Source organism: Carassius carassius, chromosome 21, assembly GCF_963082965.1.
Source record: "Carassius carassius chromosome 21, fCarCar2.1, whole genome shotgun sequence".
NCBI classification, from domain to species: Eukaryota; Metazoa; Chordata; class Actinopteri; order Cypriniformes; family Cyprinidae; genus Carassius; species Carassius carassius.
Window position 1 is genome coordinate 23763514 of NC_081775.1, and position 15641 is coordinate 23779154.

The 15641-nt window shown below is 34.9% G+C and overlaps 1 protein-coding gene across 7 annotated transcripts in view; it reads right to left on the reverse strand.

The window, feature by feature from the left end:
- LOC132097925 (cAMP-specific 3',5'-cyclic phosphodiesterase 4D-like) overlaps positions 1-15641 on the reverse strand; it is a 105695-nt gene that overhangs the window by 8510 nt on the left and 81544 nt on the right. For 4 of the 7 annotated variants that reach the window (XM_059503927.1, XM_059503928.1, XM_059503929.1 and 1 more), the window contains exons 2-6: positions 6947-7138; positions 6748-6784; positions 6586-6662; positions 6400-6449; positions 3017-3129 (exon numbers count right to left, since the gene is read on the reverse strand). In XM_059503927.1, coding sequence (XP_059359910.1) covers positions 3017-3129; positions 6400-6449; positions 6586-6662; positions 6748-6784; positions 6947-7138 — 469 coding nt within the window. Of the gene's footprint in view, positions 1-3016; positions 3162-4413; positions 4429-6399; positions 6450-6585; positions 6663-6747; positions 6785-6946; positions 7139-13914; positions 14222-15641 lie in introns of those variants that run through there. The other 3 variants (XM_059503934.1, XM_059503933.1, XM_059503931.1) reach the window with 2 other exon arrangements.

Genomic DNA, 15641 nt, shown 5'->3' on the forward strand with positions numbered 1-15641 from the left:
CAAATAAAAAATTACACTTATTTACACTTATTTTTGCCCCCCCCCCCCCCCAAAAAAAAAAAACTAAAAAATAAAAACTAAAATTGAAAATGGAAAAAAAAAATATTTTATGCGTTGTAATTATAATAAAATATGCATTTTAAATATATACATAATGAATACAAAAATACAAAAATGCTAATATTTATGATGGCTATATACATACAGATGCTTCTTCCTATCCTTGCTTATTTCTATCAGCAGAATTCTATCAAATTTGCAAAAATTCATTCCAATGAGCAAAATGCTCACATTTTCAAATCATAAAAACCTGCAATCTATATGCAATATAACATAAATATATAAGCCAGGGCCTAAAGTATCTGGCCAAATGTATGACAGCTGTGTATTAGATGTCCAATGGCCTACTATCCAAAACCACACTGTACCCAGAGAGCAAGTGACAAAAAAGTACCTGTAGACCTCGGACATTTTTAGAAACATGTCACTGAGGTATTGTACCAAAACCTGTGTCTTTACACTGAGCTGGACACATCCAGTGGCAGAAATAGGTGCTGACAGAACATGGACAGGGATTATTTTACACTTCTGGTCCCTGTGTACCACTAGTGGGATGCTGAGTAATTTGCAGCTTTAGTGGAGCAGATGAGCCGACGGTAATAGGCTGTTGCGGGTCCGTGCGGACAGAGGTGACTGTGTTTCTATTGTTGGAACATCTAGAGGGTGTTAAAACGTCTCCCAGCAAAGAATGGAAAGATATCACACAATTTGTAGCTGTGATTCCTTGAAAATGTGTTTTCTGGGACAGAGGCCTAAATAATGATTTGTTCCCTGAATCCATCCCTCTAGTTTAATAATATTCCTTGTAGATCAAAAGCAACGTTCATTCATTATTTCTTCTGAACTTGCGAGGGATTTGATAACGTCTATAAATTGTGAGCTCGAAATAACATAATGTTGACTTCAGTTCAAAATAACATAATTCTAATTCTAACATAAACTGCACATATACTATTCCAGCAGACTAAACAGCAACAACTAGCCATTGAGCACTTTTCGATGTATTACAATGATGCATTCATTTTCAAACCTCTCCAATATCCATAACACGCATACATACAGCTTTGAAAAGGGGGATTTCTCTGATGCAATTCAGATGAGCAAGTAATGAACAATATAAAAACAAAGATATCTAAAACAAATTCAGTATTATAAAATACCAGATCAGATAGCATGTAAACTGTACATTTTCCTAAAGTGACACTGTCCAACAGTAACATGAAAGCAGGTTAAATTAAATCAAAAGTTATTTAAAATTAACTTACAGTAAAATGACTTGAAGCACAAAATCATCCCAAAAAATGACTATTAATAATAATAATAACATCTGAACTAAAAAAAATTAATAAAAATAGCATGACATTTAAAAATAATAATAGTAAAATGAAAAAAAAAATTTCTGAAGCATTAGTTTGACTTTGAACTGACTTGGTTGTAGTAGTATAGTTAATATAATAGTGTTTAATATAACAGACAAACATATTATTATTAGAAATAATATTTTACATAAAAATAGGTAGCGCATATAGAAATTTTTAATAATATTTCTTAATATTTACATAATAATATAAAAATATAAAATAATATTGTTAAAACTAATATATTTTAATATAATTAAATATATTATATTAAGATATCTAATTATTTTATTAATAACATCATTATTCATAGATAGCATAAGGTCATTTTGAAATATCTAATATAAATGATGTACCTGGACTGATTTGTAACCCAGATGTCACTGCTTGATTAAAAAAAGCACAGTTCATCTTACAGATGAATCCCTATAGCTAAAAGAATACATTTTAAGAGCTATAAAACAGATCTAAATTGAATTCCTATGGTGAAATAGATATGTTTTTCTGTCACTGAAATGGAAGATGTATTCAAGCACCCAGGCTCATATGAACACTGACTGCTAACAGATCATAAAATGTTTTTCATAACAGTCTAGCTTTTTCTGTTCTGAAACAACATGAAAATAGTGTTATTTATTACCAGTAGAATATAACACTTGTGTGGAGAGTGTGAGGCAGTTTTATATGGGATATGCCACTATTGCTATTGAGCTAAAGCAACAAAGCAAACTGACAGGCCCTGTGCGTTTCCATGGATACTGGGTATTGAGGAGGGAAAGGTGAGGGGGGGGGGTGATCGGTCGAGTGAGACGTATAAAAATGCGAGTATTTGACGCTTCTTTTACTAATGTCTGCTCACCTCTGTCAGACCTTTAGCCCGGTTGTCTACGAAATATTAGAAGCATCTCAAATCTTGTTTTTTTATAAGGTGTTGTGGCTGAGTGGACTAGACAGGATCCACACTACAGGCTGATTAGCATGCTGTATGTGTACTGGGGCCTTGCTGGAGACTGTGAGCATGCTCAGTGCAGCCTGAATGACGATTCTGCTGCTGTTATTGCAAACAGTGCACTGCTTAAAAGACACCGAAGCATGACAATATAGTGACACTCAGTGATGTAAATCAGCCTATTTTTCTTTTACGTAACAGTTTAGTAGTTTATTATATGAACAGACTGCTGTTGTAGAATGTTAATCATCTCAAGCTCATTTTTAAATGAATGTACAATACTGTAAAAGCTACAATCACAGTATCATCAGGTCTACCAGAATTAAAACAAATATATATATATATATATATATATATATATATATATATAGCAATATCCTAAGTCTTAAAATAGTCATTTCATCTTAAGTCAATATATCATACTGTATATTGTGCACAAGTACACATATTTTTTTTTAATAAAATAAATTAAAATGAAAAATATTATGAATTAAAAAAAAATTATAAGCCCATGATATGTGCCCCATTTGTGATTGTGAGTGGAAACTAAAAAACCTGAGACACAATAATTGCACTTTATAAACTTGCAGAACTATCCTAGGGAATCCTAAAACGCAAAAAATTATTCAAGATGCCTAGATCTTCTTACCTTGTTGGATGCCATCTCGCCGACTGAATGCCTGGTTTGGAGGGTCTCAAGCTGGTCGAGGCACCAGTCCAGCTCCTCCAGGGTGTCTGTGGCCAGCTTCTGGTAGGCCTCCTCTGGAGGAAGAGAAGGAGGCAAGGAGTCAGATCTCAGATGCTTTAGGGGTCTAACTGAGGCTCCAAGCAGAGGGCCCAAACTGCTGTAGACCGCCATGTTGGGATATCCCGACAGAACGCATGGGTGATTCTTCATGCTGTGCTGAAGCCCTCCACAGTGAATGATGGGGCCCCAAATTGAGCCAAAATACAAGGTTTCCAAAAACACAGTAATCCAAACGAGGCACTGTAACGACCAGGAGTGGGAGTCAGATCTCGTGAGAAGCGGAGAACACTATATCCCTTACGAAAACATACACAGGGGCCACATAAACCAACACTCACGACGCTCACTAATAAAATGACAGTCAATGCAGAATCTATAGTCCTACATGTCGAGGAGCCCGGAGTCAAACCTCTCATCTCGGGACAGGGAGAATGTCATTGCTGTGGGCAGGCCCATCTCTGCGTGACAGATGTCGGTCTACATCCAAGGAGCTGAGGAGTGTGCGGTGGCCCCTAGGAGCATGCGATCCGACCCATAACAAAGCATACAGGTATAGTCTCATAACAATAACACACAAGCATGCTCGCTCATACATGCATTCGAGCACAAACGCAATGCATACTGAGGGTTGACACCAAGAGATGAGTGATTTGTCCCTGTTTCCAGTCTGCCGCAAAACAGAACAAGGGTGCTTGCATCTGCCTGCCCCCTTCTTAAGAGCAGTGGATGTCCTGCACGAGCACAGGGCAGCCGTAGAGCGTCGCTAGCCGAACGTGAGCCGAGCTTCCTCTTGAAACAGAAGCCTAAAGCCTGCCAGAGCCGCTGCATGCAGGAGAGAGAGGACTTCAGCTAAAACCTGACATGAACTTTACAGGATTTGGAGCTGAGGAGCTCAGGTCCTTCTGTTTGAACAAATTTTCAATTTGTTCTTGGAGATAGTGCTTTATGATTTAGGTTTATAAAGATTGCAAATAATTTAGTATGGAATTGTGGTCAGCATTTAAAGTTTGCTGAGATGGTATTATTAATTAAATACAAAACATCTGTTGCATGTATATTTTTGAAAAAGGTTATTATGACCATATGAGGGCATAAAAATAAGTGAAACAAAATAACAAAAGACTTAAAAAAAGATGTCAGTGCAGCTATGCTAGACATGTTGCTTACTGGAAGCAACTATGAAAACAAAGCCAGGCAGAATGCATGTGCCACATGTACACTCCTTTAACAAAGCATGCATTATCTTATTCATTGCCTGTCTGTGTGTGTCTCTCTCTCTTTCTGCATGTGTGGTACACAGGGCTGGGGTGCCACTTTCTCTGAAAGAGACTGCACTGACGTCAATGACATTCTTCTCATGCTTAGCGCGACATCATACACCAGCCCATGAGAGGGCACTGGCTCCACAAACAGGAGAGCTGTGGCGAAAAGCTGGACTGGATTCCTCCAATCTATTTTTTAAGTGAACAGTTTTTCTAGTTTCTTTTTTTTTCATGTTCATATGCATTTTCTGGGGCAGGGTTTTTCAAACGGCCATAATAGTGGGTCTGTAGAGAATTTCAAAGGAAAAATAAATATAAAAAAGATGCTTTAGCTCAATATGTACAGTACAATATGGTTAAAGGTGCTATATAAATACATTTAAATTATTAGAAGTGGTGCCTAGGCAACTAATCATATAATTTTAAGTAGTAAAATTACTAAAACTGAAATCGATTTAATCTATATAGAAATATAAAAAAATCTATATAGAAATATAAAAAATCTAATGTAAAACTAATAAAAAATGGCAAAAGCACTTATCAAAAATAGAAACAAAATTTGAAAATATAAAAATAAAACTTAATTCAAAATGTTATTACTATACTATATCATTAATATACTATATTAGTATATAAATTAGACCAATATGTATGGTTTAAGGTGCTATAGATACATTTAAATTATTACTAATTCATTGGATAATATTTTAAGAATTTATTTTGCATTCAGCACATAACAACAAAAATGCCAATTAATTTATTATAATTTTTTTTTGTAACAACATGTCGTCTTGATAACATGACTTTTTCTTTTTTTTACACTTAACATATATGGCTTTATATTTTAGAAAGCAGATTTTTCACAATTTAATTATATTTGTGTCCTTAGCATAAAAAGGTTTGATATCCCGTAATTCTAGAGAGAGACAACATGAAGCTAAGTCTTGCTTTAGGCTAGAATGGTGATAATTTACACATCACCCCTTAGGGATTTTTGCCTTCTGGAGACCAGGTTGTATCTTCAGCTTCAGGCATCATCTCATTCTACATTAAGTTATATGGATATATAGACAATCCACACCCACCAGACACTTTTAAGGGTCACATGACATCTACTGTAAACTCAGCACGGGGAGTTAAATTGTATAATGTATCCATCTGCTCACCGCCTCTAGTACAAATCAATATTTTAAATCTATAACACAGGTGCTTTTTATCTCTGCAGCTGGACATTCTGCTCAGGCTAAACATCCAGCAAGCGCTCTGTACTACAGTTCTAGTTCAAACACCTGCATCTCAAAACCAGCTTTTCTTTGCAAACCTTATAAACAGACCCCAAAAAGAAACTAATTTATACAATGAGCAGTGCCTCACGATTATGGCAAAGACACTGTCACATCCCAGGATGCTCTATAAAGCATTAACAAACGATTACAGTGAGTGAAAAAGTATCTTTAAAGCTTTGATTTGGGCATAGAGGTTATTACGGCATATTATTTAATATTTCTTATCCGCTTCAGAGTACATGACATGCACACTGTGATATGTGATGTCTGGAGGTTGCCCTCATGCTGGTTTAGACAAAACTGAAGGTGCCATACAAAGACAACATAATCCCTCACGTCAGACAATATCAAACAGTTCTCCACAAATTAAAACAACCCTTATCCTAACACTAAACAATCCGAAAGGCTCAGAGAAATTGCTCTTTATAATATATCATATATCTGCTAAAAATGTGAACCCAGTGATAATTGATTTTGATAAATAAAATAAAATGAAAATGAAAATCAGAAGTGGTGCCTCGGCAACTAACCGTTTCATTTAAAGTACTAAAATTAATAAAAATAAATTAAAGCTATTATAGAAATATAAAAAGTAATTTAAAACTAAATTAAAATTTAAAGCAAAAACTGAAAATATTAAAATAAAAGTTACAAATACTATATCAGTATATTAATAATACTAAAATAACACTGTTAAAATGGCAATATTTAAAATATAAAAGGGAAGATGCGACACCTGTGTAGGAGGTCTTTGTGATGGGTGGTGGGTTACACATGGGGGATCTCCTGGTTGAGAAAAAAGGAAACAAAAAATGTGTCATTGTGTATGACGCCAACAAAAGTAACACAGACAAATTCTGTCAAGATTCAGTGTTATGATAAAAATGTGTGCATGTGAATGTGTAAAACTAAAAGCACTCACTTGTTATTCGCCCTTTCCTGTTGTACATTTGTTAAAGCAGCAAAATTATTCCGGACAGTCCTTAAACTTGCCAGAACCTGGGAAAAGACACATAAAATGAGTTAGATTGTGTTTCATAATTTCTTTTAATTTCGAAATATTGACAAATTAATATTGCAATACCTGTGCAAAAGGGGTAACAATCATGTCATCACCGTGTCTGCAAAAAAATAAAAAAATAAAATACTAATTACAACATTACAAGCTTTTTTCTTTATAGTTTTCCTTATTTGTCTGCTTTTATGAATAAAACATGAACATTATAAAAATTAATGTATATGCCATTAAACCAGTTCTGCATTTAAAAGGGACATTTGCTCACATGTCACTGGCGATGGAGGAGTTTCTGGACATAGACTTTGGTGAGAGGTCATAGTCGCTGTCAGAGCGGTACAGGAAGGACTCTCTCCTCTGGCTGTGTACAAAGTTGGCTTGGAGGATGAGACCTGACCCCGGGCTGGCCATGGGATCCAGCGGACTACGTCCTGATGAGGTACCATTGTCCACATCAAAGCTGGAGAGACAAAACAACACGTCGGTTAGCGCTGATGTCAAATGAGAAAATAAGAGTAGATGTTAAAGTAAAATGTTTTTGGTTAGGTAACTTTTTTTTCTTGTCCAAATGAAAAATAAATTCCTGCTGTGGACAAAACTGTCAGGACTCATTTTCAAATAAACATGCAATTAAATAATATAGAGATGAAAAATGAAAAAGAAACCGAAATAAACTATATATAACAAAAACATAAAACAAAAAACCAACAAATGCCAAACAAAAAATACACACAAAAAACAAAAAGCAAATATTACACTAATACACATATAAAAAAAAAATAGAAAAATAAAACATTTAACAATAAAACAAACCAAATGTACCAAATAATATAGACATGAACAATGAAAAATGACCACAGACAAAAAAAAATTAACAAATATTTACCAAATAAACAAATCAAAAAATGTTAAAAATAAAACAAAACAAATATATCACATATAGACATGTCTATATCAAATAATATAGACATGGAAAATTAAAAATAACCATAGAACATAAAAAAAAACCATAAAAAACAACAAACAAAAAATATACACAAAAAAACAAAAAGCTAATATTTAACAAATAAACATAAAGCAAAAAAATAGAAAATTAAAACAATTAAAACACACACACACACACTCAAAACAAAAAATAAAGTAAAACTTAAATTTAATCCAAAGTAATGTGACTAACATTATATTTAAATACAGATTTATTAAGGTTGCTGGTATATTGTAGTGCAAAAACAAACAAACAAAAAAACCAGCTCTTCCAGAAAAAGTCACATTTTAGAGGGGCTTCCCCAGCAGAGGGGGAGAGTCATCCTTAACTTTCATCTCCCAAGTCCTTAGATCCACCCAACTGTGCTTACAACATGCTGACCCATAATCCCCGGGGAGCATTAATATAATTGCTCTGCCCTGGTATTTCACTGACGCGAACAGTGACGTGGCTGTACGCATTATTCTCGCTTAGCCACCACCATCACCTCCATGCAGGCTCACATTTGAGACGAGTAACGTGGTTCGGATGGATAAATCCATATCAATGGTTCAGCTGAAGATTGTGTGCTGTACTCTTTCAACCCAACACATCATGGTACTTGACTTTATTTTTGTTTCATTGAGAACTGACTTATTCACAGTTAAAACTAGAACTGGTGGTGAGAGGCCACTGATGTGCTGCCCTCATCTCTCTTGGGTCATATCACAGGAATGCTTACCGTCTCACACTCTCAACTCTAGACATGCATTATGAATGAGGCTGTTCTCCTTTTACTGTAACCCACACAAAAGCACTGATGCTTACTCTACAAAGCGGAATATGACCGCTTATAATAACCATAAATAAATGAACAAGCATCAAAATGAAAACACCTCACTGATTCTAAAAAAGATGGGACAAAACATATCCAGTGATTAGTTTTGAAAACAGCAACATTTCTACCTTTTTAGATTAATCTCAGATTATCACTAGATATATAAATATTTAAATTGTTTTTACATGCATCTCCATCTGTTCCCTGTACAAAGATCACTGCCTGCTTAAACTACACTTAACATACAAACACACACAGGTGTGCACACACCAACACATCTTATAGGTCCAAAAGCACAGCGTTGTGTGTACATTTGAGGGTAAGTATCTTGAAGTGTTTTTGTTCCTGATATACAAACACTCCGTAATTAATTCACACATGACACAAACACAGGAAACCATGGAACAATGGACACTTAAGAAAATTTGTTATACAGAGCAACACACAACACATTTCTAGCAGCTTTAAATCAGTGTCAGATAAAAACCTGTATCACATTAATCTTATAAGAAACATTTCTGTTGAACTCTATCCAAGCCGAGGAATAAGGGTCTTATCTAGCTAAACAATCTTGACTTTAAAGTGATGTTAAAACATGTTCGAAATCATTCTGTCAAGATATATAAAAACCAAAGTGGTTTGCTATACAAATACTTAAAACAATCACAATAGGGTGTTATTCTTCCACAGACTACAAGAACGACTATGGACGGCGTGCCAATCCATTTAATCATACTTTAGTGAAAGGATTAAATACGTCTGTCACTTAAAAAATCAAAGAGATAATTACAGTAGCTCTACTATGCTATCTATGGCATCAGATGTCCAACTGGCCAGCTCTACTGTTGTGCACTAACTGCCCAATCCCTTTGGCCACGCAGTTTAAGCTACTTTAATTAAGACTGGCTGTTCCCCAAATAACTGTTTTTGGTACTAAACCAATCTTTTCCAATTAGATCGGCAGTCAACAATAACAATGCTAAGAGTTCACAGAGTTCTCAATGGAGCTTAAATTATACTTTGAGTACTAATGTTTATAATTAAAGAAAATGACAACAGAAACAACTTGCTCAGTTTTGTGAAATGTAAACCAGACGCAAAACATTTCTATTAACTGATAAAAAAAATTATAAAAAATACAAGTGGGAAAAACAGGAACTAAACCTAAATACATGTGTGTGATTCCACAACTGAATGAATTATCCCTAATGTTAAAAACTGATTGCTAATGAACTAGTACGTGACTGCCTGCCTTCCTAAGCTCTATTTAATGGCATGTGGTCCATTGGGGGCATAAGAGAAGAACAAAAAAGCACAGGAAATATGGAGTCTGACCCTGGGACATTCAGAAAGTTGAACCCGTTGGTTTGAGACCACATGCAAAGAGAATGTAGAAGACATTGTTTTCTTCTGGTGATCACATGAGGCTGTTCCCCAAACACTGCTGGTTTTCTTGTCAATCATGAGACGGAACAGAAATATGCTCAAAATAGACAAATAAAAGCGATGCGCAGATAAAAATAGCAGGCAGGAATAATTCATGATTCAAATCAAGCTCTGTCAAAAGCATAAAAATAACTGTTGTTAAAATAACCATGCTCTAAAATAAGTAAAGGAAATATGGGGAAGTCAATCAGCCAAAGCAGCAAAGTTTTGATCTCTCTTCAGTGAGTTTTTTTTTTTCATTATCACAAATATAAAAACTTACTTTGGTATAAAAGTAACTCTTTATAACCTTTTCAGGTTTCACAAGTTAGACAAACTAAGAAAGTTCTACATCAGTATTATATCAAGATTTATATAAATCTTAAATGCAATGTGATTGACCGTGGATATATAAGCAAAAAACATTTTTAATTTCGAGTTTATTGAACTGATGAAAGCACAAACAAACTTTAAGTGTTAAGCAGATACAATTTTTCCATAAGCTGAGTAAACTCAAAAAATACTGAATCTACTGCCTTAAGTTTCAGATTTTTTTATAGTGTATTAAATTTTTTTAAGGTAATTTGGTCTTAAAAAGTGGTTGTCACCTCTATAAATAACTTCTATAAATAACTCATAAAATCTTTATGTACGGATTGAAATTACAACAGAAATAGATGCGCTCACCTTAACACACACTTCCATGAAATGCAAATATTGCACTTTGCCACATAAAAGCCGTTGTAATTTGATTGCTCTTGATGTGTTTATCTAACAAGGTGATATAATGTGTCAGTGATGTCAAAGCTTAAATAACTGGAGAGGAAATGGGCCATCTATTCCCTCTAATTAGGTGTCATACAAAACATAATAAATCTGCAAAGCCCTCTTTTACATAGAGACACAAATACACACAGATTAAAACACACTACACGAGCTGGAAGATGCAAGACTCTCTTAAATGCAACCACGAATCGGAAATTAGAAATGTCTACCGAGATCACTAATGAAAAGCCCATTTAACTGGTTTGAGTGCATAATATAACCACACAGTATGTAAATTGAAATGACGGTTATATTTTATTAGACTATTAGACTTTATTAGACTAGCAAATTACAATAGTATGAATGACAGGATATGAGATGGCAACTATCACTTAATGATTGGTGTGTGACGTGTTGAGTCCCTGCCATGCGTTAAAATAAAGCAAAATAAACAGGAACGGAAGACAATAGGTTCAATATATGAGGAGAAGGAAACATACTGACACACATACATCGCCCGGTGCACTGATAACATTAATAAGATGTAAGTGAGATTTCCTAGTGACATCTTAACCTTTTTTTACACACAACACAGACACAGACACACACACACTTAAAGATTCTGAAAGCAAGGTCGTGTTTGCTCAGCTGAGAGCCGTTATTCATGGACACGGAATGGAGCATTTCATGAGCAAAGGGGGACTGTAACCTGTCGCTCTTTTTTTTTTTTTTTGCTAGCCTACTTTATAAACCTTCAGACACAAACATAACAGAATTATGCACCAAAATAATCCTGTGAATCATCAATATGCAATATCTCAGAGTTTGCATTGATGGATGACTGCTCAAATTATTCTTCACAAACGCAATACATTTAAACAGATTCAAAACTGTTGTACCAAAATAATCAGTTCTCCCCAAACAATCACAGCTTGCTTCTTAAATAAGCAAATACAAATGGAGAACAAGATGGGACAAGAGAAACAAGGGTGAGGTATCTGCTCTCTGGCACTGCTTGCAAATATGCTGCAATCCAGCAGCAGCCTTCTCTGTGGAAATATCATTTTGCCATGTTTACAATGTTTTTAAGGTGATTGCACAAACATATTGGATAAAGTTTCGATCGTCATTCTATTTTTTTTCAGTAAAATGAGTAAAATGAGCAAATTTCATAACATATCTAATCATGTTCATTATACAAAACGTATGTAACAGGTGGTAACTGCATAAAAATAATTACAGCTCTTACAAATGAAATAATTAATTAGTTGAGATAATCTTATTAATACACTTAATATTATATAATTATAATATATAATATAATTATAAGATTTAATTAGAATATTCGGGGTGAAAAGTAAATGGGACCCAATATGCAATGTGCAATATATTTGATCTGAATTAATTATCTGACTGAAGTTTATTCAAACCATTTATATTTAACTTGAATAAAATAATTCCTCAAATAAAAGCCGGGGCCTTTATTTACCTGAACTGCAGAAGGTATCATTAGCTCCTCAGTTCTCGAATTGGATTCGCGTCTGACAGAAACGGTTCTCGGTTCAGTGTACTGGTGATCTGAAAACCGATGCAACCGGTTCTTGACTCGAGAACAAGAAACGCTCCGGCAGTGGGCCTGCACGTTCGTTATCTGGCTCTACTGCACAAATTTTCCCCCGGCCTTTATTTAAGACCGGCCTTTATTTGTCCGTGTTGACCACGCCCCCGGCCACTATAAGAGGCCCGGCGTTTATTTGACTACTGGTTTTTATTTGAGGAATTACAGTATATATAAAGTGTGTTTTAATATATATTTTAATTAGGGCTTGTAAGTAAACACAATAATTATATTAATTAACTACTGAGCAAAATAACACATTAAAATTATTAATGCATTTAATGCACTTGCCCCGGCCCAGACCTATGTGGATCATCTGCCATTTCATACAGTCGATTGATGACTAAATGAGGCAGGGCAATGACTTACTGTGTGATGGAGCCTAAAGAATATCCCTAAAATTCAAGATATGGGGCAAAATGCCACTGTTTGAAATTTTGTCTCATATTTACACTACATAGTTAAGGGATATAAGTGCAACATCAAAACGAGTGCAAATGCGATAAGTTACTCATCTTATAGAACAGTTCATTAAGAAGTTAATATTTTGTTATTTTAGACACAATGTTGTCTGTTTTGCTCAATTTTGAAGATACCAGAAGAAGATAAAGACAAAGCAGAAATGTTCGGTCTGATGGTGATAATCCGCTTCAAGTCGAACAAGCCTAATGATTCAATGAACCATTCATAAAGAACCATTTACTTCACTCCTGAATGAATCAGCCATTTGAACGAATCAAACGAATGAATAAATGACTCGATGACTTAATCATCAAGACATTTACCACCACCTACTGGCAGTTTTAGTTTATTATTTAAAGTATCATTTCATTAAAGTAATTATTTCATATTTTCATAGTAATAATAATAAAATTAAGAAAATAAATTATTAAAGTTATAGTTCACCCATCCAAAAATGACAATTCTGTCATAATTTACTCACATGGTCCAAAAGAGTAGGCTGTATGTAATACATTTGATCAAACTAAATATTTCTTACTGAACCTACTTTATGTAATCTCTGTTTGATGCTTTACACAACAATGACTTTAAATGATCTTTTCAGAGCAATTCCTCCAAATTTGATGTGTGATTAATTACCACATCATGTAATTAATTAGATTAAAAACTTTAATCTCTTACCAGCCCTAATTTTAATATTTGATGGTGTAATCATTGGATAAAGTATATTTTATATGTATAAAAACTAATTATTTCAGTAAAATAAAAAACACCTTAAATTAATAAAGATAAAAATGTGACGACGTAAAATTGACTTGACAAGCAGGCAATATAATGCAGCAAAGAATGTTTAAATCTATCCCACAGTTACACTTTAACAAGTCAGTGAGAGACAGAGAGTAAATAAAAAACCCAGAGGAAGAGTACTAATCGAAGAGAATGCATATAAAAGACAAATTCCTTAGTCAGAGTGAAACTCAATTTGTAGAAGGGAAGTGAAAAAACAAATGGGTTAATTCTTAAGAGGAAGCAGAGAGTTGCACAAGATGTTAAAAAGAGATATGGAAAGCCAAACGGTTGACGTAAGAGGGGAGAAGGAAACGGCAAGCATGGGGTAATAGGTTTAGGGAGGCAGAAGGAGATAGTCAGGAGGTTCTCCTTTACCCGTCTGTGTTCTTAAGTGAACTGGTGGAGCGAGACCGGGGCTTCATGATAATGCTCATTCTGGACATGGATTTCCCTCTGCTAGCGGCTACAGCTAATCCCAGCAGTTTGTTTTCAGTCCTCACGTGTGTCTCCAAGTGTGAACATGACTCGGTCGAGACGGCCCTGCCTCTGTTTGGTCCACTGACAGGAGCCCCTCGTGTCCCGGGACTCTCAAACTGACCGGACAGGCGCTCCAGTGTTTCTGTAACTCAGCAACCGGCTGCTATAATTCAAGACAATCCGTCTCTCCCTGACTCGCTCTCTCTCTCCTGAAACTCCCACCCTGTGTACTTTCCTCCCTCCCTTCCTGGCTGGCTGCAGGGCTCACTGCTTGGACTCGTGTAGTAATGACGTAGTCGGGGGTAGGGCGCTCCTCGAGTTTGATATGACTGAATGGATCAGACAACTTAACACCTCAACTTGTGAGATTTCAGTTGACAGGGAAAAATGAAAGGTAATGGGTTCCAAAGAATGGGAAGGAGTTCCCAAGTAGTATGAATTCACACTGAGTCAAAATATTTAGTGTGAAAAACTGCACACCCTGTCAAGACTGGAAATTTAAAACCACTTCATCCACACAAGTCATTCACAACGTACTGTGCAATAACCAGCATGTAATAATATAAGAGTCATTAAATGGCCAGAACAGACAACAAGGGCTCTTCAAACATCATGAACGAAAAAAACAAGACTAGTACTCAATGTCATGTACACATTTTTGATTAGAGAACTCTTGAACAAAGAAAATCGAACACTTGTGGTTGTCCTTGATAAGTTTGTTGGAGCTAGTCTAACGGTTCACACATTAACTCTTGCCAAGGGCCCTTAGAGGTGCTCCAGTGACGCATGACATGCATCAACCAATGACGGAGAAGCAGGGAGTAGCCTATCGCTCGCAGCTCTGCTCACTTGATGGTTTCAATAAACATTTAGACAACAGGCTTGATTTTATCTTCAGAGAAAGTTTACAGATCTCATTATGGTAAGTAATTAGTTTAAGAAAACTCTGTCAGTGCTAAATTATAACAAATTAAAAAAGATACTAGCCTTTAAAAGACTTTAATGGAGAGTGTGTGTTTGTTTCACTACATACAGACAGTGCAGTAACTATCACACAATATCAACAGCTGATATAGGTTTGTGCACATCGTCGCCCCCATGTGTTCACAAGAGATTAAACAGATAAGTACTAGATAAAATTAAGAACATCTCCTGACAAAGTCAATTATAGATTGCAAAAACAGAATGGAAACACAATTAAGTATTTATTGTAAGTGAGTGTTGTTGAAAATTACCCACTGATTCATAAATTGACACACTTTTTACACCACTGAATATTTCTTATTCTTTTTTTTGTAAATTACTATATAAATACATACTGTACTATGAAGTTTGAACTATAGCTAAGATAATACATATTTCTACATTGTTTATTATTATTATTTTATGTATAGTTTTAAAGTGTTGTTAAACACCCAGACAAAAAAATAACGCAAGCAGTTAAAAATAGCTCAATTCAAAGAAGAAGAAAAAGAGCTTAACTGGCTTAGTAATGAAAACAGAGCAATTATTGAAAATTTCTACCATTATTAATTAGAAAAAAAAAAGATTTTATTTATTTAATCATTTATTGATGTAGGGGCATGCTGTCACACTATATCAGGTAATGGAAACGTGCTACATAT